The 27,621-nt window shown below is 41.6% G+C and overlaps 1 protein-coding gene across 2 annotated transcripts in view; it reads left to right on the forward strand.

Annotated features, from left to right (window-relative positions):
* The window catches only part of PRKCB (protein kinase C beta), a gene marked incomplete at both ends in the record, with an annotated part of 309,492 nt that overhangs the window by 118,555 nt on the left and 163,316 nt on the right, over positions 1 to 27,621 (forward strand). For both annotated transcript variants that reach the window (XM_079719618.1, XM_079719617.1), the window contains one exon: positions 16,736 to 16,818. In XM_079719618.1, the coding sequence (XP_079575744.1) occupies positions 16,736 to 16,818 (83 nt within the window). The remainder of the gene's footprint in view (positions 1 to 16,735; positions 16,819 to 27,621) is intronic.

The following is a 27,621-nucleotide window of genomic DNA, read 5'->3' on the forward strand; positions in this document are numbered from 1 at the left end:
GAGCACAGGCTCCGGACGCGCAGACTCAGCGGCCACGGCTCACGGGCCCAGCTGCTCCGCGGCATGTGGGACCTTCCCGGACCGGGGCACGAACCCGTGTCCCCTGCATCAGCAGGCAGACTCTCAACCACTGTGCCACCAGGGAAGCCCCCAGTGTTTTTTTTTTTCTTCTTCTTCTGTACTTAGATTTTCTACCTTCAGCAGACTTATTCAAATAAAAAAGAAAGCAAGTGCAAAGTCTCCATCATGAGGGCATTTTTGTTATGACTTTACTTGCCTCAGGGCACCTAGCATAATGGTGAGGAGCTTGTATCCTGCATCCCAAATATATTGGGAGGAAATGAAAATGTTTAGTCTGCCGAAGGGGAGATGGGTCGGGTTGAGGCGGGGCACGGTCGTTGGCTTCAAATCTCTATCAGTCAATCAGTCAATTAAATATTATTGAACTTCTTTCATGTGCCAGCACTAGTAGTACGGTAGTGAACACAGCATGTGGTTCTTCTGCTTGGAGTTAGTCTGGGAGGGAAGGGTATTATTCTTAATAGTAATAACAACAATGGCAATAGCAGTCACTAATATTTATGATGAACCTACTATGTGCCAGGTATTAAGGCTTATTTTTTCTTTTTTCTTTTTTTTTTTTTTTTTGCGGTACACGGGCCTTTCACTGTTGTGGCCTCTCCCGTTGCGGAGCACAGGCTCCAGACACGCAGGCTCAGCGACCATGGCTCACAGGCCTCACAGCCCTCACAGGCCTAGCCGCTCCGCGGCATGTGGGATCTTCCCGGACTGGGGCACGAACCCGTATCCCCTGCATCGGCAGGCAGACTCTCAACCATTGCGCCACCAGGGAAGCCCAAGGCTTATTTTTTCTCTTCAAGCTTTTAATGTGTCGTTCCGTTTAATCTCCCAGCAGTCTATGAGTAGGTACTCTTTTCATCTCCATTATATGATTGGAAATAATAAAGTGGCTTAGAAAGTTTCAGGCCAGTGGGATTTCCAAGAAGCAGGTTAAACCCAGGCTGGTAGGTCAGGAGAACTGGAGGAAATGGCATCTCATCTGAGATCTGAGGGATGACAGGCATTAGAGAAACAAGATGACAGCTTCGGAGAACGCAGACAGGGGCTATTTTTGCACTGAGGGAAGTAGGCTGGTTTTGAGTGATAATTTGGGGTCAGGTGTGACAGAATTGGTGACTGGAAGTGAGTAGTGAGGGAGAAACCAAGGGTGGCTCCCAGGATGAGTAAGAGGAAACATCAGAAGTGAGGCAGAAGTTTAAACTAAGTAGCATTTAGATTCTCACCAGAGATCTTGATTATTTTCCCCCCTCTGTCAAAAATACAAACGCTGCATTCAGAGGGTCAATATCAACATAATCCTTATTTTTTTCCTGTGGACACCAATGAACCTCTGAAAATTGGAGAAACCTTGACTTTATTACCTTTGGTTAATTCTTTAAGTTTGGGTTCAGAGGTGAGTTGCTACAGACGTCTAATGTAAAGAACTACAAATGTGTCCCTGAAATAGAACAATAACAACTTTGTTTCCCCAACACACTCGTTTCCAGGGTTGAACTGAATATAAGGTGGATACAAATGGAGACTAAATTAGTTGAAACACCAATCATTTCCCTAAAATTCCCTTTTTACTTCCCTTTGAAGATCTTTGATGATTTATGATGCTATTATTTGAATATTCAAATCCCTTTTTGTAGAGTCTGGGAAGCATAAATAAAAGTAGGGATGAAGACAAGGGACTTAGTTTTTTGTGTATATATCTTCACTGTTACCTGTGCTAAGGTTGTGGTAAAGAAAAATATATCAATATGCTTGGAAATTTTTCAGCTTTATAGATATCATGTTACTTTATGTGAATTTAAACTTGTCTAATAACAGGGCGAAGGAGAAGGAATGTAAATGTTATTAATTTAAAAAATTGGATACTACATGATTTTTTCAAAGACCTTTTGAATGTAACCATCATTTCCTCTAAAGTATATATATTATCATATTTAATAAATTGTTTTATAAAAGCAGCAACAACAGAAATGAGGCTGAAGAACAAGGACTTGGTTTGGGGCAACTTCAGTTTGAGATCCAAATCGTGGTGCTGAGCAAGTAGGGGAGAGCTCTTGGCTGAGAGGTGCAAATTTGGGAGTCACCAGCATGAACAGATTTACAAAGTCTGTAGATTGACAGGATGACCTGGGGAGAGAGTGTCCACAGGGAAGAGACCAACACCTGGGACAGACCTTTGAGGAATTCCAGTAGGTTAAGGAGTAGGGAGAACAGGAGGAGGAGCCAGGGAAGGGGGGAGGGGCCATGGAGGGCAGGGTCGGGAAGTTACAGGGAGGCTGAGTTCTGTGCAGTCTAAAGAACTTTCTAGTATTAGAGTTGTTCTTAGGAGGTGGAGCAATCCTTGTCCTGGAGGTGTGCAATGAGAAGCTTGGTGACCATCCCTCAGGGATGTTGTAGAAGGGGGTGAGATCAGATGTCTTTGAATTGGCCAGAGTTGTTCGGTTCTTTGTAAGCAATAAAAATTGACTGTAGGTGTCTTAAAAAGCAAGTGGAAAGGTATGGGTTTCTACATTCATGCAGTGCCAGGCCTTAGAAAGAACAGGGTCCAGAAGAATGGACCCTGAACAGTGGACCCTGGAACAGGGTCCAGGACAGTGGCTCTTGGATCTAGGTGGCAGGAACTAATGGGCTACCTTCACATGGCAACACTACTGATTCAGGAATCAAATTCAAGCAAGAGTTTGATTGGCTGATCTTGGGTCACATGCCCCCCCACCCCCTTGGCCAGGGGAGAGCTGGGAACCTTGATTGACAGCACCACCAAGACTGCACATCATGGAGCAAGGCTGGTTTCCCAAAGGAAAATCAACATGCCACTTACCAGAATGGAGAATGGATGCTGTGCAGGCAAAACCAACAGATGCCCACTATAATCTCCATGGCCCCGTCTTTCATTGGGCGATATTTGCAATGTTCACATAATAGGCCACCCCTCCTTGCAGAGCTGTTGCTGGTGTTTTGCCTGTCGGGGATTAAGTTTCTCTGTTTGCTTTTTAGAGTAAGTTAGGGGACTGGGATTGACATGAATTTATCTCTGGGCTTCAAGCCACTAGCTCTGGGGGCACAATTTGGCAGATATGACTCATGTTATTTCTTGATATGACAGTCAAGAAAAGACTTGGCCTTGTGGCTATGTGGCCCCTCCTTCATGAGCAAGGGTAGGAGCCGGTAGTAGACAGATGGTATAAATCTCTGTTGCATCAGCGAGGTGGGTGTGCCCATCCTACAGGCACTTACTGAAAAGAAGCCCAAGTAACAGGCGCCTGTGGGTAAAGGAGACCTGTCAAATCTTATACCTCCTGGTACTTTCTCTTACCTGAGCAAACTCCTAGGTGCAGCCATCCTCATACGATATTTAGAGGGATAAGGGTAGGGTGAAACACTGTATCCCATCTTTCCTCAATTCACCAACACGGACTGATCGAATTGAATGTTCTTAATATCAAGCCCCTAAATAAAAAAGAAAAGAGATCTATTTACAGGAACACATGAAACACAGGACAAAAGAGGGGCCCTCACTGCCCATCCTCTAACTTCTCACCTTTGCTTTATTAGTCATACGTTCTTTGGTCTCAAGAAACAAAAATGAAATTCAAGTTGCTTTAGACAAGAAGGGATTTGTTGACTTATACAGAAAAGTCAAGGGGTTCTCCCTTCAGGCTTGGTTGAATCCAGGTGCTCATATGTGGTTATCAGATACCTCTTGGCTCTGCTTTTCTCTTTGTTGGCTTCATTCTCAGAAAAGCTTTTCCTTAGTGATAATAAAGATGGCAGATGCAGACTCATTCCCCACCAGCTTAGCAGTACTGCTGGAAAATAAATCTTTCCAAATAAATTCCAGCAAGGTTCCTGAAGTTGATTCTCACTGGGCGCCTTGAGTCACATGCCCATCCCTGAATCCACACTGTGGCCTGGGTCCTATGCCCACCCTGGGAGCTGGGCGTGAGGGCATTCTTAGCCAGCTCACGGGAACTGGGGATCAGATGCCCCAAATAGAAGCAGAGAGGATTGATGCTGGTTGGGCGTGTTCACCACACTTGGTTTCGGGACCAGCTCTTCTCCTGGTCTGAGAGCTCTAGGGTGGGATGTAGCTGGTGAATGAAGGGTTGTTGATGTTTCCCCTTAGGCCATGGCATTTTGTCTTACTGCCCCCGCCTTTGGGGCCTGATCAAAATGGGGAGGCCAAGGGGTCAAGAACAGTCTCCATGTGTTATCCAAACAAGCAGGATATTCCCAGCAGCCGTCCTGCCCAGGCCCTTCTCCCCAGGGTTGGTATAGCAGAAGGTGGTGTGGGGCAGCTTTCTTCTCATGGGTTTGTTTACTTCTGAGGCCTGTCCTTTACCTCTCGTTGGCTCCACTGCTTTATCTGGCTTAGTTAAATAAATTTGGTAACATTATAAATGAAAACATTCCTTTCCTGCATTTGCTGACCACTGCAAGGCTATTGCTTTTGCTTTTGAGTTCTCCCTGTAGTGCTGGGCTGTTGCTAAACAAATGAAGTTTGCTCTTGCTCCCTCCTCTTTTACAGGAGGCAATCATCATCATCATCACAATTTTGCAAATTCCCTTTAACGCTGGGTAAATAAATGGTAGCCCCATATGATGGAATAAGATGCAGTTATGGAAACAGGATGAGGTCATTCTCTACATACTGAGATAGAATGGGCCTCCAGCTGTGCTAGTTTGGGAAAAAGCATGGGTCGAGTGTGCAGATCAGCAATGCTCTTCAACATTTGAGTCACCTGTTCCCAGCCTCCCCCCAATAACTCAGAATCTCTTGAGGTGGGACTTGAGCCCTGATATGTTTTGAAAAGTCCAAATGACTCAGTGTGCAGCCAGCGCTGAGAACCAGGGGTGTAGAATTGTATTATATGGTTGAAACAAAAGGGACATAGATAAAAAAAAAAAAGGAAATAGAGAATTATACTACATATATAGGTAGAGACTCACATGTGCTGACACACGTGCAGAGAATATCTCTAGAAGGATAGACAAGAAATAGTTCCCTCCAACAGAGTAGAGCAGTGATTCTCAACCATATGCTCATCTGTAATGTTCGGATTTTAAGCCATAAGCATGGTATACAGTTTTAAAAAGAAATCCTCACTGCACACCCAAGGCCGGCCAGGCAGGGCTGTGAGATGATTCTGAGCTCACGCAGCTTGACTGTGCTGGGGCCAGCCGCCCACAGATGCACACGTACCACCCACCGCCCCGGCCACAGCTGCCTTCCTCTTGACTCAGCCGTGGTGGGTGATTTCTGAGTGACGGGGTGACCAAAAAAGTCCAGTCATTCATTTATTCATTCATTGTTAATGCACTCATTCATATTTTTATTAAGAATTAGATATGGGGCAGGTACATGCCAAGCACATGAATCTGGTCTCATCCTCACAACTACATGTGAAGTAGGTGATCTTATCCCCATTCTGTGGTTGGAGATATTTTAGCTCAGAGATAATAAGTAATCATGGTGAAAGCATTTGAGTCAGGAAGACCAGCTAAAACAGAGCTTGTAAACTGGTGGGACTCAGATGTTTTTGGATGGTCTGCACAGAGCTTAAAAAAATTCCCATCTGGCAGCACCGGACTAGCGCTCACAGGGCCATTGTTGAATGGAATTGAGTATCCCAGGGATGGACATGTGCTCTCTAGTTCATCCCATCCACCCATCCCTGCTGTATTACACCAGGCTGGCTTCACTTAGTCACAAGGCCTGGCCTTTGTAGGCATTTAAGTTTGTAACCCCTGCAATAAAGTGGGTAGGCTGAGCCAACCATTATCTGTCCCATGGGGCTCCTGAGCTGAAGTATCCTGTGGAATGTGTCATTTCTACTCCAATCTGGCCTTCAGTCTGCTCGCTGGAGAACTAAGCTCTCTGCCTTGAATTTCCTTGTGGCCATCATGGGATGGGCTATTAGTAGTGATATATTTGTGGAACAGATTTGCACAGTAGGGAATGACTAAAATATATTATAGAAAGGGACAGTCATCAAGACTGGCAGGAGTGTGGGGTAATGGAGTGAGAGGAGATAAGAGTAAAGTTAAACAGTGGTTATATGTGGATGGATGGATGTCAGCCTGTGGTATTTGAACTTTATTCTTTAGGCCAGTGCTGTCCAATAATACTTTCTACGATGAGTGCCCAATGTGGTAGCTTCTAGCCACGTGTGACTATTAAGCACTTGAAATGTGGTTAGTATGAACGAAGAACTGAATTTTAAATTTCATTTAATTAATTTAAATTGGCATAGCCCCATGTCACCTGTGGCTACCATATTGGACAGTGCAACTTTAGATGATAGGCAGCCAGTGAATGTGCTGGGGCAGGGAAATAATATCAAGCTGAGTTTTCACAGGATGAATTTTCCAGGAGTGTGTAGGCTGCAGTGGGTGGAGGGAAGTAGGTAGGAATAATATTGACGGTATTTATTATATGTTAGGCTCTTACTGTGTCCACACACTGTGCTAAGATGACCTCATTTAATCCTCACAACAACTCTATGAGAAAAGCACTGTTATTATTTCTATTTTATAGACTAGGAAACCAAGACACAAAAGTCAATGGACTTATTCAAGGTCACAGAGCTAACAAATAGTGGTGCCTGGTGTAGCGTCCGGGCAGCTTGGCTGCAGAGCTTTGACTGTAAACCTCTAACCTGGAAGGAAGTAAATAAACCTTCATTGAGAGCTTACTTTGTGCCCTGATGCTGTGCATCTGTACACCATGTCTCATTTAGACATCATGGCAATCACATAACATTGGTGGTCTCGTCTCCTCTGTGGTTATGGAAACTTTGGCTCATCAATTTCGGGGGAGACCAGTTAAAGTTTCATTGCAAAATTCCACATCTGAGTTACTGAGGGCGGTTAGGGTGGAATCAGTGGGGAGTATACAGGATATGGTATGAAAGATGTTGCGAAGGAAGAATCAGTAGGATTTAGCAATTGATTGGATGGCTGGGGTGAGGAAAGCGGGGGAGGATTTCTTCTGGAACAGTGAGATGAATGACAAACACAAATGCAGTCACGCCATGTGAGTTGAGAGTGTGGGCTCAAGAGAAAGACAAACCTGGTTTCAAATACAAGCATTGCCACTGACTAGCTGGACACCCTTGGGCAAGTCATGTCTCTCTGAGTGTCAGCATCCCTGTCATTATAATGTAGATCAAAACTCCTTCCTCACAGGGCCGTGATGTGGCTCAGGTGAAACCATGGATGTGAAAGCCCTTCCAGACTCAAGTCCATGGCCATGTGAGTCACTCTTCTGAATGCCAGTGAGGCCAGGTGTTAGGTGGAGATGGTCACCAGGCCTTTCTGCCTTTGATCATGGAGATGTTTCCAGAAAGCATGTGGGGGAGCCCCACCTCATCTTGGACACTAGGCAGAATTTCGTGCCAGTGAGTCAGCTTTGACCTGGGAGGAAAGAAGTGTCCTCCCTGGCCATCGCAAAGCAAAATTGCGATGCTGGTGCCTCCAACTCAACTGCCTCTTTCCACCAAGCGCTTTGTGTGTGTTGTCTCATTTGAGCTTCACAACAGCCTTCTCAGAGTAGGTACTGCTATCATTCCCATTTTGGAGAAGGAGATGGAGGCTCAGAGAGGCATAGTAATAGTAATTGGGAGGGTATTGGCATAGTAATTGGGCTAATGTCCTTCAGTTTATGGCTCGTAAAATGAGGGTTCAAACGGAGGTCCATCTGATCCAGAGGCCTGGCCTGTAGCTCTTGCAGATTGTGGATTTCTCTCTCAAGAAACAGCTGTTTGGGGGCCTCCTGAGAGAGATGAGAGCTGAGGAGAGTGTTAAGGGTCCTTCTCTTTCTTCTCCCAACACAGACATTTGTAGCTAGTGCTGGGATATCTATCTCAGGTAATTATGGATTCAGAGACAAAGATTGCTTCCCAAAGATGTCAGTTTTCCATTTTAGACCCTGGTGAGAATAGGGTACAAGAGGTGGATCAACTCCAAAGAGAGAAAATAAAAATTTAATGACTTCATCTAGTTCTCTTTGGATGCAACAAATAAATTATAATGGCTAGAGTTGGGCATTTGGGAGTGGGTGCAGTATGAGGTAGAGTTGGAGTCCCGTTGCTTTCTGGGGCCAGATACTCCAGAGAGGTCTCCTGGGATCAATGAGCTGTTTCTGATCCTTGGCTGGTATATCAGTTTATTATTGCTGGTATAACAAATTACCATGAACTTAATGCCTTAAAATGACACAGATTTATTACCTTATAGTTCTGGAGGTCAAAAGTCTGAAAATGGGTCTCATGAGGCTAAAATCAGGATGTCTGCAGGGCTTCATTCCTTCTGGAGGCTCTAGGGGACAATCTGTTCCTTGCCTTTTCTAGCTTCTAGAAGCCATCCACATTCCTTGGCTTGTATTCCTTTCCAGCAATGGCATCACTCCAGCCTCTGCTTTTATAGTCACACCTCCTTCTCTGACTCTTGAGTCTCCTGCCTCCCTCTAATAAGGACCCTTGTAATTACAATTAATTGGGCCCACCAGGATAATCCAGTATAATTCCCATTCTCAAGATCCTTAATGTTATCACATCTGCAGAGTCTATTTTGCCATGTAAAGTAACATAATCACAAGTTCCAGGGATTAGGACGTGGACATCTTTGGTGAGGTTGGGGAAAGATGTTATTCTACCTACAGGCCTGTGACCTTTGTGATTTTACATGTAATACGGGAGGAGTGGAGGAGGATAGTACTTGAGACCTTAATCTCATTCTCTGCTGGAGCCAAGTAGCAGTTTCCCCTTTTAAACAGGTCCTGCATGCATTCTCCCATCTGACCCTCAGACATTTTCATTGCTTATCTGTCCCTTAGGCATTTGAGTTTGAGACCGCATTGTGCAGTCCTAAGAAAGCATGGCTACGGGTTGGATTCAGAGGGCTATAGGCTGCAGGCTTTTAACCTCTACAGAGCAAGGAGTTATTGAATAAACTGTGAAGCATCTAGGAATTCTTGGCTCTTACGAGGTACCTGTTTGAAAGTAGAACCTGGTACGTGTTTCAGCAGCTCATTGAATGTTGGCTCTTATTTAAGAAAGGCTAGTTTTATCCTGAATTTGCCAAACAGAAATGTGGGGGTGTTTGTTTGTATCACAAAAGGGTTTAGTTTGTTTCTTTAAATAGCTAGTCCTACTACTTTTCTGTGAAGTGTTTTAGTTAGTGGGAAATGTGATTTGCAGAACTTTTCAGAAGCACGTTGTGCAAAGTAAGTACCTGCACTGGAAGCTCATCAACTTTCCAGTCTGTTCCCAGCTTCTCTGTAGAGTACGCTGGAGTATAGCCAAGTCCCTTGGCATATTGAGTCTACCTTGGTGGGGATGGATTTTTTATTTTGTGGCTAATTGGAAGGCTGCCTAAAGAGACCTAGTTGATGACTGGTGTCTTCCTACCCCTGTCTATGGTGGTAGACTGTGGAAGGCCAGCCAGGTGCTACAGCTACCATGAAGTTGATTGGGCGTTCTTCTTTTTCTGTGACTGATGATATTCATTCTTTTGTTCATTCATTCACCAAGCATTTATTTACATATCAGTTATGTACCAGGAATTGTGGTAGACACTAGGAAACTAGAGATGAGCCCCCCTCCTTCCCTCAAAGAGAGTACGGATGAATAAGATCATAACTGATATTTTGGATATTTTGAAGAAAGGTTCTAGACTAAAGTAGTTGCTTATAAATGGTGAATGGAGGGGGGAGGAGAACTTTCCTAAACATCTCTGGGTTAAGGAAGAAATGAAAACCACAGTAATAGGCCACTTAGAAACTTAAAACAGTGATGGCGCTAAATATAAAACATAGGATGCAGCCAAAGCTGTGCTTGAAAGGAAAGTTTTTAGCTTTAAAATCTTAAACTTTTAATGAAGAAGAATGGGAAGAAATTAACTGAACAGTCAATTCAAGAAGCTTTAAAAAGAATAATGAATAAAAGCAGCAGACATTTGTTGAATACTCATGATATGCTAGGCACAGTTCTGAGCATGGATTAGCTTGTTTAATTCTGACACCACCACTGTAATATGGGTATTATTATTATCACCGTCATTTTTCAGAGAGAAAACTGAAGCACAGGGAGATAAGGTAATGTGCCCAAGTACTATAGTTTGCAAATGATGAATGCATCCAAACCTGGCCATTTGACTCTAGATACTCCCAACTAATAAGGAATAAAAGTACAAATACAAATAAAAGAAGTAGGAAAAGTGAGAGTAAAACTAACAATTAATCAAGTAGGAAAAAAAACAATAGAATTGAGAAATATGTCCATGATTTGCTTCTTTAAAATGAAAGAATAATGAAATAGACAACAAGGAAGATGAACCTCTGGAAAAAATAAAAAGAGAGATTCCCTAACAATACAATGTGAAGAAAGCACGAGAAAGGGCACAGCACCATCCCAGATAAGATGATGCAGTTGAAACACACTGAGAAGAACACTATGGATAATTCCAAAGGAAAATATAAATTCCAAAAGTTAGTTTGAGAAGAGAGTGAGGGAGAGGTGAAGCTGGTAAAAGCTCCAAATGGGACAGGACTGTCTGCTGTCATCCCTTTTATTCCACATTGTTCTGGAAATTCTTGACATGGAAATATAAGGGGAAAAAAAGAGGCATATCTATCAGGGAAGAGAAGAGAAAAATGTTATTATTGGGGATAATATGATTCTCTACATGGAAAACTCAACGGAAGCAACTGAAAACCTACAAAAACTATTACAAATTTAAAAAATACTTACAAAATAAATACACTGAAAGTTTATTTCTTTCCTATTTGTAAACGATAACCACTTGGAAAACAAAATGGGAAAGATTTCAAAAATCATAATAGCGTAGGAAAAGGACCTCTCAGATAATAGTAAGTGAGAAATTTGTAGAACTATAGAGAAAATTAAGACTTTATTGGGAGACATAAAATAAAGTTTTAACAAAGGGACACCCTATTCCTGCTCGAAAGACTCATTGTTATGAAAGTGCTAATTACCAAAGTCCCAATAAATTTTTCTTCTGGGGGTGGGGGTGGGGAATTGACTGACTATAATTCCAATAAAAATTACATCAGTTTACTTATTTGTTTGTTTGTTTATTTATTTATGGCTGTGTTGGGTCTTCGTTGCTGCGTGCAGGCTTTCTCTAGTTGCAGCGAGCAGGGGCTACTCTTCGTTGTGGTGCAACGGGCTTCTCTTGACGGTGGCTTCTCTTGTGGAGCCTGGGCTCTAGGTGCGTGGGCTTCAGTATTTGTGGCATGTGGGCTCTGTAGTTGTGGCTCGCGGGCTCTAGAGCGCAGGCTCAGTAGTTGTGGCGCACGGGCTTAGTTGCTCCACGGCATGTGGGATCTTCCCAGACCAGGGCTCGAACCTGTGTCCCCTGCATTGGCAGGTGGATTCTTAACCACTGCACCAGCAGGGAAGTCCCTCCATCGGTATTTTTAAAAGCTTGATAAACCGATTCTAAAGTTCACTTGGAACTCTCCGTGACTGCCAAGAAAATGTTGAAAATAAGGATAATGAGGGAGGACTTGCCCAACCAAGATATAACATGTTATAAAGGCACTATAATTAAATCCCATATTGCTTTATTATAAGACAGATCAGTGGAACAGAACAGAAGGCCCAAAGACAGACCCCAGTGTATATAATTATTTAGCATATAATAAAGTTGGCATTTGAGATCAGTGGAGAGGGGATGAATTATTCAGTAAAAGGTGCTGGCACAATTGATTATCTATTTGGAAAAAAATGGCAAATTAGATTCCCATGTCATTTCAGATACCAAGAAATTACAGATGGATAAAAGAGTTTAAAGTGCAAATGATGCCATGTAAAAGTTAAAAAAAAGAATTGTATTTATAGGAGTTTGGGTCATATGGGAAGTCCTTTTGAAGTGTAGTTGGATTAAGTTTTCTTTGTCCATTTTTTTCTTTTAGTGGTCTGCAAGTTCCATATAATACTTCTATTCTTATTTTTATTCTTAATTGTTAACACACATATTTAAACTTATAATGTCCTAAATGCAGTTTCCCAATACCTATAAACTCCTGAGGAATAAGACAAGACTCTTAGCATATTGCAATTTTATAGCCTTTTTGCCAACCCCATCTCTTATGACTTAAGTCTCTCTTCCCCCGCTCCGCTTTTCTTTTTGTTCTTTCTTTCACCACTGTTTGTTATGCCCCGTTCATTCATTTTGTTGTTGTTTTGCGGAGTGTATATTCTCTGTTACTTCTTTTGTGGGAAGTAAATTTTCCAAGTTCTTATATTCTGGAAATGTCTTTATTTTGTACTTTCACTTGAATGCTAGCTTGGCTATGTATGGGGTTTTAGGTTCAAATGACTTTTTCTAAACCTTTGAAGACATTGCTCCATTGTATTCTAGAATTCAAAGTTGCAGACGAGAAATCTGATGTTAAAATTATTTTTGTTCCTTTGTCAGTAATCTTTCTCCTCTTCTCTTCCTGCCACTGCTGGACACGTCCTCACAATGATCTCAGAGCCTTGAAAATCCTCACCATTAGTTGTTTTTTTCATTCACATCTATTGACACTTGATAGTTTCTGTCAATTTACTGACTCAAATTCTTCTTAATCTTTAGAGGACTTCCTTCTATTTTCTTTAATTACACATTCTTTACCGTTCTCTCTGTTCTTTCCTGAGTATCCTTCTATATGGATGTTAGATCTATCCTACAGTTTTGTATCGTTTCTTTTATTTTTTTCTTGCTTTTTTGCAGAATTCTGGGAAAATCACTCAATTTAGACTTCAGTTTGCTAAGTTCCTCTGTAGCTGTCTCCATTCTATATCAGCCCAACCACTGAGTTTCCAATTTGGGCAGTCATATTTTTCATTTCCTGACCTTTGTTTTTCTTTGACTCTTCGTTTTGTTTCAAAATGAAAGTGGGCTTATTTTCCCTGATTATATAATTAATACTCATTGTCAACATTTCAAACAATACAGATGTAAGATTGTAAGTAAAGGGCTTCCCTGGTGGCGCAGTGGTTGAGAGTCCGCCTGCCGATGCAGGGGATGCGGGTTTGTGCCCCAGTCCGGGAAGATCCCACATGCCGCGGAGCAGCTGGACCCATGAGCCATGGTCGCTGAGCCTGCGCGTCCAGAGCCTGTGTTCCGCAGCGGGAGAGGCCACAGCAGTGAGAGGCCCACGTACTGCAAAAAAAAAAAAAAAAAAAAGAATAAAAAGATTGTAAGTAAAAATAATCTGTTGTCCTACTGCCCAGAGATAACCATCAGTGGCATTTTTTGGCCACTGCTCATGTATTTCTCTCAGCAGTCACAGATATACAGGCACAGAGAAGGACCACCCCCCCACATACACAGCACAAACACACTGTTTGACACAAATGTCTTCATACAAAGCATATATTATTTATAAAATACAGTAAATACTAAAACAGAAAGGGGAGAAAACAAAGGAGAAAGAAATTGGCCCCTTTGGAACTCTTGTTTTAAACCACGAGCGTTTAAAATGTTTTTATTATAGAAAATATACATAAAAGTAGAGAGATTAGTATAATGAATCCTTCTGTGTCCATCAGCCAGGTTCAGTAATGATCAGTCAAGACTAATTTTTTCCCCATCTATAACCCTCCCCTTTCTATCTCCTTTATGTCACACTGAATTATTTTGAATAGAATCACCTTATCCATAAAGATTATAGGATGTATTCTTAGAGGTAAGTATTCTTTAACAAAAATAATCATAATACCATTATTACATCAAAAATTATAATTCCCTAATATCAATAACAATGATTCTCTCATAACATCAAAAAGTGAATATATCCACCTTTCTGATTGTCTCATAATTTTAAAAAACTATTAGTTTGTTTAAATTACGATCCAAACAAGGTCTACATATTGCATTTAGTTGATATGTTTCTTAAATCTCTTTGAATGTTTCTCCTCTGCCCTGCTACTTTCCTCTTGCAGTTTTCCATTTTTGTTTGTTGTTGTTTTGAGCAGTTTTAGGCATATAGAAAAATTGATTGGAAAATACAGAGTTTCCATATTACTCCCTCAACCCCATTTCCACCCTAGTTCCCCCTATTATTAACATTTGCAAGTGAAATAAATCAGAAAGAGAAAGAGAAACACCATATGAACTCACTTATATGTGGAATCTAAAACAAAAACAAAACCAAACCAAAAACAAAAAGCGAACTTGTTTTATTATTATTATTTTTTTTTTGCGGTACACAGGCCTCTCACTGTTGTGGCCTCTCCTGTTGCGGAGCACAGGCTCCGGATGCACAGGCTCATCAGCCATGGCTCACGGGACCAGCCACTCCGCGGCATGTGGGATCTTCCCAGACTGGGGCACAAAACCGTGTCCCTTGCATCGGCAGGCAGACTCTCAACCACTGCACTACCAGGGAAGCCCTATTTTTTCTTTAATATAAAGAAATTCCTAGCTATTGAAACACTGTTTATAGTAACAAGAATAGTATAAATCATAAAAGATTAACAATAAGTGAGATGCCAGGGTGTAAAAATACTAACATTGTAAGTAACATTATCTCCAATCTCCAATAATATATAAAAGCAAATTTGGAAAATCAATAATCATGTTTGGCAATATCTTACCATTTAACATTTTGTGATGAATGCAAGCGTATACTTCCAACTCTGAAAATTTTAATAACTTATATAGAATTATGAACCATAACCTAAAGATTTTAGTTACGAAGCAGAATATACCAAAGTACAACTCAATTATACTCTTTTGTCAGATCTTTTATTCCATGTCCTGCTTTTGTGCCAGTTAACAAAATAAATATCAACCTGAAACATAAAATTAATGATAACCATGTGAAAATAACTATACTTTCTAAATGAAGAAACCGTAGTTTTATGACTAGTACATTGTCCAAAAAGCGAACTTGTAGATACAGAAAACAGATTGGTGGTTGCCAGAGGTGGGGGTGGGTAGTGAGTGAAGTGGGTGAAAGTGGTCAAAATAAATAAGTTCTGTGGATGTAATATTTAGCGAGGTGATTATAGTTAATAGTACTGTAGTGTATATTTGAAAGTTGCTAAGAGAGTAGATAAAAGAGCTTATTACAAGAAAAATATTATAACTATTTTTGGTGATGGATGGATGTTGACTTACAGTGATGATCATTTTGCTATGGTCATATATATATATGTATATACATATAGGATCATTATGTTGTACACCTGAAACTAATATAATGTTATATCAATTATATCTCAATTAAAAAAATGAAGACAACTATATTCAATATCCTATGGCAAACCATAATGGAAAAGAATATTAAAATAAAGAATGTAAAAAAAATGAAATGGCATGCCTTAGAGTCGTTAGGAGTATTAAATGAATTAATATATGTACAGTGCTTGTAAAGAATCTTGCATTAGTGTGGTACATTTGTTACAATTGATGAGCCAATAGTGATACATCGTTATTAATTAAAAGCCATTGTTTATACTAGGGTTCACTTTTTGTTTTATATATTCTCTAAATGCAGCCATCACTACAGTATCATCCAGAAGAGGACAGATGCTCTCCTGTCCTCTTCCAGGTTATTTGTTGAAAAAACATCTTGTAGCTTACCACATTCTTGTGTATTTAATTTTTTTTTTCTCATTGCCTCTCTGTGGTGTCATTTAAAATGCGTCTCTGTCACTTGTAGTTGTGGTAAATTGGTAGTTGGATGAAGATTCCTGAACTGATTCAGGTGTGATTATTTTGGCAAGAATACTTCACAGGTGGCAGGATTCTTCATAGTACTTTCATCAGCAGGCAGGTAGTGTCTTTTTCTGATGTTGGCAGCATTGATTATTGTTGCCCAGGTCCATTATATCACTAGTGGTAACCTTGAGGTTTCCTGTCCTGTTTTCATTTACTGAGAATGTCCTTTAGAAAGATTCTGAGCATGGTGCCCATCCTCCAGGAGTCCACAGTCTAGAGTTTATAAAAATAGATTTGAACAACACCAAAAAATAGTTTTATTTTGTATGTATTCTCTAATTGTCCCTCCCACTAAGTAATATGGTCCCCAAATAGTGGAGCGTTTAACGCATACAAATTCAAATATATGTATGTACACATTTGGCTTCAAACTGCTAAAGTAACAATGTAAACATGTAGCCTATTTTTTCCACTTAGTTGACAGTTGCTCCTGGGTGAGATGCAGGTGTGGGTCCGCCGTTCCTGCTCACTCTTTTTCTACATGCCCTTCACATTATGCACATCTCTCTAAGTGTGATTCTAGTGATTAAATGTACATACTTCATAAGCGTTATGGACCTAAACACAAGCCAACAGCTTCCTGTGGTGCCCAATCTGAAAAACAACATTCTGTTCCAAAAGTAGTGGAAGATCATACAACTTAAGCGATCTTCAGGGGTGTGTAATTTTGAGCATATGTGATCTTTTGAACCCTAGTTAACATTGCAAGTGAAGTAATTTGCAAGTTGTAACATCGGTGTACCCAAGAGTTTGACTTCAATAAAAGACAAGGTGCAGAAGCTGAAGGCATTGTTTATTTTGGTATAAAGCCTTTACTTGTCGTGAAGTCCAGGTTTAACTATTTCTTCCTCTCTTCCCCTCCTTCCCTACTCTCCACTTTCCTTTTCCCCCACTCCTACCCTTATTTTCTCTTTTGCAGTCTGCTGTTTTGTCGTGCACAAGCGGTGCCATGAGTTTGTCACTTTTTCCTGCCCAGGTGCTGACAAGGGTCCAGCCTCCGATGTAAGTAACGGGCCCTGGTCACCTCCCTCTGTCCACAGTCAATGCATCCTTTTGGGTAACTATGCGTACACTGAGACAAAAAAGTCAGGATGTCATGGTCCTATAGCTTCTGAGACTATTTTCATTTTAACGGGAAAGAACAAAACAAAACAAAACATTTTGAGAGGGGTGTGTGACTTTAAGAAACCAGCTAGTTTCCCTACTGTGATTCTGCAAAATGTCTTCATGTTTATGGCTGAGGCATGAGAGTGGTGGGCAGCGGCTAAATTTTTATGGCTACTATAAAAAGGTAGTTAGGATGGTACCTTACAGTGTACTTTTTAGCTCTTTGGTAGGGAATTTTTTGTACTAGGGCCCAAGAATTAGGAAGAAGTGAGCTTACCCTGCTACTGTGCACCCCAAAGTATGATTACTGCTGGTGGGACAAGGGATGCTTCTGGGTAAACCTGGCAATTTTTGTTTTGATCATTATGTATTTATTTTTATATGGATTGGAAAATGTGTCTAGTAATAGTTTTGCATTTATGGTGGGGATATAAAATTTTCTATCTAGGTAAAGGTAGTTAGGTTAAACAAAAGATAAATTGACTCAAGGAAAATATTAAGTGAATGACAGTGTGAGTGCTCTAAGGATATGACAAAGTCTTGGTGCAAGTTTACCAAAAGTTTGGGGTACCATGTGAATTGCCTACCCAACAGCCATTCCTAACCCCCACTCTTTTTCTGGCAGAGGCCACCTCTCACGCTAAAAGTTGAAGATGCCTGATACTTGCTTTCCCAGGCTCCCTTGTAGCTAGCGAGTGAGCATGTGACCCAATTCTGCTCAGTGGGAACTGCAGGGAAGTCTGGGCAGGGCTTCTAGGAAGACTTACCTTTCTGATAAGGGAAGACACTCCTTACTTTGTTCTGTTGGACATTTTTGTGGGAGGATATAATGCACGGAGTTGTGGCAACCCTTTGAGTCAATGAGGGAGACACAGCTGACATCCTGAGCATGGCAGGGTGGAAGAGTTGAAGGGACCTGGGTCATCGATGACATTGGTGAGCTGCTGAGCCAACGCTGAGTTCTCTTATGCCCAGACTCTGTATGTGAGACGAGAAGCACCTCTTATTGGTAAAGTCTCACTGTTTGCGTTATTCTTTTCCATGCAGCTGAAACTGTCCTGGACCTTCCACCATGCACACTCTTCCATTGGCCCAGTCATGAACTGCGTTCAGTGTACCCTCTGTGCAGCTGTCACCCCTGGTTCTCTTATTTTGTTCCTGCTTTGGTTCACCTTCCTGGAATTTTCCCCATTGGCTTTGTCTCCCACTGGTCCTGTCCTGGTCCCTTAGACTTGACAACTGACCTGAGGTTGCTTGAAGTGGGTGGTGATAACTACCTCTGTTATTGCATATGTTCTTGCTGGCCTTCTATAAGTGGTCATCTGCCATTTTGCTGCAAATCAGGGGCATACCACACACACTCTAGTGCTAATACTGAAGTTGCTTTGCTTGGAGACTGTGGTACTTGGGTTTAAAAACTCCAGGCAACAGAGAACAACCAAAGCCCTCACAGGCTTGTTTGCAGAGACAAAGATGGGACCATTCTTCATGTTCTCTCAGATCACACTCCCTGACCCTTTTAGTGCAGTTCCATCTCTTGTCCCCAGGAAAGCAGGCAGGGAAGATTTGGGGGACAGCATGGCTCCATTATGCAGCTCTGCATGTTCATGCAGACCAAGGCTTGGTACTCAAAGAGCAGCCAAGAGGATGGTGTTTCCCATATCCTGTCTTTATTCATTGACTTTTTATGTTGCCTAAGATAGAAAGAGCTCAAACTGTTTTATGTGAAAAGGGAAATTTTGGTCCCTGAAACTGAAAAGCTCCAAGGGTAGACTGGCTTCAGACATAGTGAATCAAGGGGCCGAAATGAGGTCTTCAGGAATCTCTTTCTCCATGTCTTGGCCCAGCCTTCCTCTGTCCTGGTTTCTGTTTCAAGAAGATTTTTCTCCTAATGAGAGCATGATGGCTGTGGTACCTTTAGTCGTAATGTCTTATCAGTGCTGCAGTTCCAGTGACAAGAGCTAAAGTCTCATTGGACCCTGGATCATATGTAACCAGAGGATGGTTATGCTGATTGGCAGACCTGGTTATGTGCTTACTCCTGGCGAGGAGGGCTGGTGTGCCTACCCCATGATTTGAGAGTGGGGGAGAGGTGGTCCCTCAGAGGAGAACTAGAGAAGCAGTATTGTGGACTGTTTAAAATCATAGGCTATGGATGGAGCCTAGACATGTGTAACCTTGGGCAGAGTACTTAACTCCCTTGTGCTTTATATTCCTCAGCTGAAAATGAATAAAACCCTACCTTATAACTTTGCTACGAGTATCCAGTGTATACATATAAGACAGTGTCTGGTACGTATGTGAAGATGATAATGACAGTGCTAATGAATTACAGTGAATACATGCTGGGCAGACAGCAAGGACAGATGTCTACCAAATATGTCTGAAGAATGAATGGGTCCTCTGCCTGCCACCTGGCAATTGTCCTTCCTAGGAGTGTGTAGGCGCCATAAGTTGTAGGAGACCCTGCTCTTTGTGAATGGAGCCATGTAGACGTTCATTGCCTTGGGCATGGGGAGAGCAGGCAGTACTGCCTGCAGCCAGCATGTATAGGATTTGGCAGCCTACCTGAAATGATACTATCTCTGGACATAGTTCCAAGAAGGCTGGTTGGCACTGAGAATGATGAATTGGTCCAGACTCCTGAACTGGCTTGACTTGGTTCATTGACCTTTTTCTGTCCATGGGTGGAGACATGATTAAAGATCTGGCCACACCTACTTGCCGACCTGGCCAGGCTCTCTGGGGTATGGAGGAGTGCCCTCCTCCTTTGTGACCTTGGAGGAGCTGGCATGCAGCAAGCTCATGGAGTAGAAAAACAGTCTCCATCCGTGAAAAGGGAATGTGCTAGGTTCTGTCCTCTACGTTCTGCTATTCCAAGTCCAGTCTGAGTCAGGGAATATTCTGGATATTAGTAGATCTTTGTGTGGTTGGCATCCTTCTAGGTCTCCATCATGGCATATTAGGCTACCTGAGGGAATTTTATGAGTCAGGCTTTGTCCCAGTGAACCCAGCTACTGACCCAACCATTCAGTGCCCATGGGAACAGGCAATACATAGGGGCACCCACCACTGGGGGACCTCAAAACACAGCAGAGTTCCTGGGTGGTACTTCTGGTCATCTGTAGGCATCCTCCTGGTTCTTGGTCTCATCTGCTTGGAAACGCTCAATCCTGCTGTCTCTTCGACCTCTCAGGGAGACCAAGTCTCTGGTATTGCCCTAAGCATTACATATGGACATTACAGTTACCCAGCACTTAAAATACTGACCACATACACAGTGTCCTGAGAGATCTTTCAGAACAAGAAAGAAAGAACTTGTCTCTGAGGGCTGGGACTAGGATGAGTCAAGTGAGATACTTGTCTTGGGCACAAAAATTAAGGGATTCTCGCTTGTGTCTATGGATGTCTGGTGGCTGGATGATCTAGGATGGCCCCATTCACATGACTGGCAGTGAGCCGGTTGGTGGCCTGGGTGCCTTGGCTCTCCTCCACATGGCCTCTCATGCTCTAGCTGGCCAGCTCTGCCTTGTTCACATGAGGTTTCAGGGTTCCAAGCATCCCAGTGCATCAGTGCTTTTTCAGCCTGTGCACCATGTTTGATAATGTACTACTGGATCAAGTAGTCTCATGGTCAAGCCCAAATTCAAGTGGTAAAGAAATAGACTTCACTCTTCATTGAGGGGAAAGAATCTCTGGTCAAACTACTGCAGGTCCTGTTGACCCAAGGGACCATTGTGGAACAGAATCCCTGGAAGCCATCACACTGGACTTCATAAAAGACCTGTGGGTCTCACTGTAGTTCAGAGAGTCACAGGTGGCCTCAGTAGGAGAACAGACCTCATTTATTGCCTGCCCCAGGTCCCTGGCTGACTTAGTGCCCTCCAGCTACAAATGGGAAGTTGGGCAATTTAAGGATCATGCCCAGAGACAATGGTGGTTAAGAGTGTGGATTCTGAAGTCAGTCATACCTGAGTTCAGGTCCTGACTCTGCCAGTTACTCATGAGGTGACCTTGGGTGTGTCATTTTCCTTCTCTATGGCTCAGTTTCCTTATCCATAAACTGGGATATTAGTACCAACCACATAGATTTGTTGTAACAAGTTTTTAAAAATCCTTAAAATGAAAAAGAGTTAACTACAACCACAACAAAAGGATTAACAGCAAATAGATTAAAGAGTCATTGCATGAAAGTGTTAAGCACAAGTGCCCTTGTAAGCCCCTGGTGCAGGTAGCTGAGGGCAGCTCCATTGCTCTACTTACCTCCCTAATCAGGGATATACTGATAATTCTGTTCATGCCTCCACCCAGATCATTCCCTTAGGACGTAATGACTGTTTCCATTTCCGTTACTTTACACAAAACCTCAAATTCTATGGTGCAATGCTGAGAAAAGAACCTAGACTTTGAAGCCAGAAAACCTCAGTGTCAAAATCCAGTGCTGACGTTTACGGTTCCATTGATCTTGGTAAAATAATTTCAGTTCTCTGACCCTTAGTTTATATCTTTAAAATGGAGAAAATAGTACGTATGTCATAGTTTTTTTTTTTTGGTGAGCATTCAATGAGACTCTGCTTGAACCACGTCCAGAATAGTGTCTGGCACAAAGAAGGCACTCAGTAAATGGTTTCTAAATTATTATTAATCCTTGGAAGAGTCTCTCCTACTCAAGAAGGGACCTGCCAAGGAATAATAGGTAATAATAATAGCTAACTTTGTTGAGCAGAGGCTCTGTGCCAGGCAGTACAAAAGTACAAAAGGACTCTTTAGCTGGTTTGTCTGAAGATAATGTCTTCAACATTTTATGGTTTTAGAAATAATAATTTCTTATCATTCATATCAAGGTACTGAATAAAACTCACTGTTATGCCCTGCGCCCTCCTGATTCCATCACTAAATCAGTCAGTGAAAGACACGGGCAGTAATGTTGAGTGTATCCTTTTGTGTTTCTTAATCAAGTCTTATTTTATGAAGAAATATATTAAAAATGATAAATCATGTATTAGATGTTGAAGATTTAATAAAAGGGAAATAAAAGAAAAATTTAAAAGAATGTTATATTTATACATTAAAAAGAATATGCATATAAAAATGCTAATGGGCTTGAAAATCTGGTTGTAATGGATGATTTTCTAGGAAATTTTAAATTGGCAATTTTGTCTCAAGAAGAAATTGAAAATCATAACAGGAGAATAATCAAGAGAGAAATGAGAACATTGCCCAAGAAGCTTTTCTTCTCCCAGAGCTCCAGAATAATAGGCTTCATGGGTAAATTATTTTAAACTTTAGAAGAATGAAGGATTTCTCTTCATTTTATTTTATTCTATCCTGATTTTTCATAAAAGCCCAAGAAGCTTTTCTTCTCCCAGAGCTCCAGAATAATAGGCTTCATGGGTAAATTATTTTAAACTTTAGAAGAATATGAAGGATTTCTCTTCATTTTATTTTATTTTATTTTGATTTTCATAACAGTGAGCCTTAAAATATCTTTATGTTTCTTTATTTTTGACATGCTGTACTTTTTTTATTGAAGTATATTTTGATGTACAATATTATGTAAGTTACAGGTATACAATATAGTGCTTCACAATTTTAAAGGTTATGCTCCATTTATAGTTATTATAAAATATTGACTATATTCCCCTTGTTGTACAATATATCCTTGTGGCTTATTTTATACCTAATCTGTTCATTTTAAACTGTATCAAATTACAGAGAAAAAGTAAACCTTCACAATTTTAAAAAATTGAAAATGAAATAAATCCAACTCAAATCAGCACTAGGAAAAGAGATCGGCTCATGGGAAGGACATTGAGAAGGAGTAAGAGCTTCAGAGACAAGGGCCTCAGACACTGGAACTGAGGATCCAGTACTTGCAAGATGCTTTCTCATTATCAGCTGTATCAGTTAGCTTTGCTGTGTAACAGACCATTCCAAAGTTTAGTGGCTTCAAACAATAATCATTTATTATTTCTCATGATTCTGTGGGCTGCTTTGGTCATTCTTCTGATCTGGGTCTATTCAGCTGATCACCGCTGAGCTCTCTCATGTGTTTGGTCAGCTAGTGACTTGGCTGGTTCTGGATCACCTTGGATAGCCTCAGGAACATGACTGACACTTGGCAGCCTGTTGGCTGGTACACTTCATTCCTCCTCCACATGGTCTCTTTTCCTCCAGTAAAGAAGTTTAGGCTCTTTCACACACTGGTCTCAGGGTCCCAAGCACAGCAAGAGAGGGAAATCCCCAAAGCACAGGTGTTTTTCAAGCTTTTATTTGTGTCACAGTGGTTATGGCCAAGACCAGACTCAGAGGTGGAGAAATAGACTTCACCTCTGGATGGGAGGGCCTGCAAAGTCGCACTGCAGACATGCGTACAGGAAGGGGATATTAGTGGCCATTTTGTAGTCTACTACACTGGCCCTCGCCTGCTGTGCCAGCTGTCTCGTTTGTCCTTCCAGATCCTCTCTGCTTTCTCCCTGAGAGACTGACCTGTAAGGGCTGCATCCGTTGGGGTTCCCTTACCCTCTGACTCAAGGGGAGGGACTGATAGGAGATTGGAGGGTGAGCCCAGGGTATTTATCATGAGGTCTTCTTGGCTTTACTCTTTGAAGGTTGCTGCTCCTCTGAAGGCAGTCACCTCTACACAATTCTCTCCTTTTGGGTTCCAGGAGCTACTCTCTTCCCTTGTCCCTTTGCTCTTAATTGCCCCCATTTACTGCACTCTCCCTCATGGTTTCTCAACACCATGCCCACACCTTTCTAAACAGTCCTTTCATGAAACCTGCCTTAAACTCTCTTAATTTCAATATGCCATTTGTTTCCTTTTGGGATCCTGACTGATTTGTCCTTGCCTCATTTGTGCCTACTGTAGACAGAACATGTCTGTAAATATGTCTGTCAACCTGGCTGTAGTTGACCCCAGGGAAGGATGGAAACCCTAGAGGAAGAAGTGGCCTTCTTTCTTCCTGTATTCATAATCAGTCTCAGGAAAGGGTTCTGATTGGTTCGTCCTCAGTTGTTAAGGGGATGAACTCTTTACAGTTTATCAGGCCTGGATCACATGGCATCCCTATGGCTCAGAGAGCGATGTAAGTTATAAGAAGAGGGGATGGGAAACTTTGAGGAGCTGACAAAATTAATAGCTGCCACAGTTTATTATTATAAGCTACCTTGACCATGGTAACCAGCATAACCCAATAAAGTTGGCGTAAAAAACTAAACTAGGGACTTCCCTGGTGGTCCAGTGGGTAAGACTCTGTGCTCCCAATGCAGGGGGCCCAGGTTCGATCCCTGGTTGGGGAACTAGATCCCACATGCTGCAACTAAGAGTTCGCATGCTGCAACTAAACATGCCGCAACGCAGATCCTGCGTGCCGCAACTAAGACCCAGCACGGCCAAAATAATTAATTCGTTAATTAAAACAAAACTAAAACTATAGTAAACTTAGAGTCTAAATTTAAAGATCCTAAATAAAATATTTAATACTATTTAATTCTTGGCATAGACATACTGGTTCAAATAGACTTTTTTTAGTGTGAAAGAAACAATCTAGAGATAAAAATAACAAAGAACATTTTGGTCAATATAACAAAATATAAAAACAAAGATAAAAATTAGCCAGCAAGGAACTGTGAAATCTAGAAAGTATACATTTCAGTTTATTTCAGTTACCTAACCCAATGTAAATTCTCTACTAAAAGGAAAAGACTTATCAGACTGGATAAATGTATAATTCTAGGCATTGTACAAGAGAAACTTATTAGGTTAAAAATAAAAGAGGCAAAGATATACCCCCAAAACACACATGCTTATAAAACAGGGCCTTAATAATAATATCAAAAGAAATAGGACTCAAAATAAAAAGTATAAACAGGAGGAAGAGGGGAAAAGATTAGACTAATTCACACACTCACCAGTGTGTGTAAATTAGTCTAATCTTTCTCCAGAGAATATTACCAATATGTACCAAAATTGTTAATGACCTTTTTGGCTTAAGAATTTTTACTAAGGAATTATTTAAGAATATGTATATATATTTAGCTAAATTGATATTCATTGTTTCAGTATTTAATACTAATGAAAAATTGGAAACAACCTGAATGACTTCCAGTTAGGGTTTTTGTAAGTAAAACATATCCATGTGATGGGATGCTGTACAGTGATTAAAATGTCACAATGTCTGGGGTAACAGAAATGTCCTATGTCTTGATTGGGATGGTGCCTAGACAGGTGCACACATTTTTCAAAACTCATGAAGCTGTATGCTTAAAATCTGTACATTACTGTATGTCAATTATACTTCAATAAAAAGTCACAGTGATTAAAATGTTATTGACATGGGACTATATAGTCATTATGAATGAAGAAAGCAGACAACAAAGGACATGTATGGTATGATATATCAACAAATATACAAAAAACACACACATGTAGAAAAACACAAGACCACATTTCCTAAACACATTTTGGTGGCCACTTGTCAGTTCTGCTCAGTGTTTTATTCCAGATTGCTGCCTGCAGAACTCTGAAGGTCACTTTGGGAACTTCTGTAACTGGTTTCTACAATACAGTCTTGTTTTTGGTGCCACTTCACCTCCAGCATGGACTCAGCCTTCCTGCTTAATTTGGTTAAAATCAAACCTGAGCGAAGGCTTGGGTATAACTGTAAGCAATTATAGTTGCTTCTAGATGTGGTTACTCTTTTTTTTGTTTGTTTTTTTTTTTGGCCACAAAGCATGCGGGATCTTAGTTCCCCAACCAGAGATAGAACCTGCACCCCCTACAGTGGAAGTGCGGAGTCTTAACCATTGGCCACCAGGGAAGTCCCTAGATGTGGTTACTCTTAATATATTCCATCAGCTGGGAACCAGCTTAGTCCTCCAAATGGGAATCTTCAGGTGTTCTTGGTAAGATTCTGGCCCCTGCTGGTCAGTTCACCTTTGGCCCCAGAGGAGGGAAATCCTAGCTCTGCCAATCCAGGCCCCACCCATTTCCTGCCTGAGCACTAGTGGCAGTAGGGCATCCCTATCATCAGAGGAAGGGCCCACCTCCTCTTACAGCATTGTCTGGTCTCCTTGGCTCAGGAAAAGCAACATAACAGTCAACTGCACTCTTCTCAAAGCCTGGGTTGTTTAGTCTTTCATAACCCCAAGCGGGGACACTCCACAGTTCAGTTCTGATGATGCTCCAAGACTGTCTGACTCCTTCCAGGAGGTGAAGCAACAGTTAAGGTTGAATATCCCTCTTGGCATCATGGTAAGATCTCATCATCACCTGAGGGCAAAACTCATCTATAACTCTCAAGGACAAATTATATTAGGGGCAAATCAGCCTAAACAGTACAGATACACACACACACACACACACACACACACACACACACACAATCTCTCTCATTTATCTATTACCTATCTAAATCTGGCAGTGCACCAGGACTATTATTTACTACTAAACCCTGCAGTCTATAACTTCTACATTCACAACAAAAGTGCTCAATAACCAGGTGTATGTTCCAAAGGGCAAAAGGATGCCTTACAAGGGGGCTGGATGCACTCTGAGGGTTGGCCTGGATAGCTCAAAGGCTAGGCTGTCATTAAACATTTAAAGAGCCACTGTATAGATTTTTGGTATAGCTTCAAAGGACAGAATCAGGACTGAGGACCATTTGTGCAGGCTAAGGAAGAACAGCCCAAACTGACCACCTGGTTCCTGTATACGGATATTAGCTCCCCTCCCAGTAGAGCAAAGACCAGTTGTCACGGATGCTGTAGAGGTGATATCTGTGGTAGGTGTGAGTTTCCTCCCAAGTTGGTTATTCTTTTACTAATTAGTGTTGTTTGGTTGCATGCAACAGAAACCACCTTGAGTTAGCTTGTTATAAAGAAATTTATTGAAAAGGGTATAATGTACTTTAGAGAATTGGAAGAAACCTTCCCAAACAACCAGACCAGTTGTATTTGATTTTGGTTCTTGTGCTGTTTTGTCCCTAAATTCAAATTCCGGAAGGAGAGACATTATGTGGTGAAGCTCAAGTTACCTAACCAGCCCTTGGTTGGGACTTGAAAGTGTTCCCTCTTTAGGGAACTAAATACAGTGGGAGCTGGATGGCTTTTTGATGGAGAATTGAGGCACTGCTAACCCCAAAAGGAGGCAGAGATATTTGCAGATCAAAACAACACATGTCCACTACCATTTCTAAATGCTACTTTGCAGAATACAGACAGGTTGAATGCTTAAGGATTATTTGGAGAACCTGTTAAGAACAGACCTCACCTGAAGAGCTACAGACAAGGGTCTGGGGGTCTGTATTTTGAAGTCCTTCGGGTAATTCTCCAGGGGAGCCAAGTTGGGAAACCAACAAAATGTCCTATAGTAGGGTGGTTCTGAAACCAGAATGGTGGGGTTTGAATTCCAGGTTTGCCACTAACTAGCTGAATAATCTTGGGCGAGTTGCCCAACCTCTCTGCCTCAGTTTCCTCTTCTGTAAGAAGAGGATAAGATAGCACCCTCCTAACAGGGTTCAGGTGAGGATTAAATGAGTTAATCCATGTTAAGGGCTTCTTGCTGTGCCTGGCACATAGTAAGTGCTAATTAATATTCTTACCACCAATGGTTCTTCCGAATCTTAGAGGGTGAGTTTCAAAAGTCTAGCCTGATTTTTAGCATGGCATGCTTCCATCTTGCTTGTCACAAAATGG

Source organism: Hyperoodon ampullatus, assembly GCF_949752795.1.
Source record: "Hyperoodon ampullatus genome assembly, chromosome: 14".
NCBI lineage: Eukaryota > Metazoa > Chordata > Mammalia > Artiodactyla > Ziphiidae > Hyperoodon > Hyperoodon ampullatus.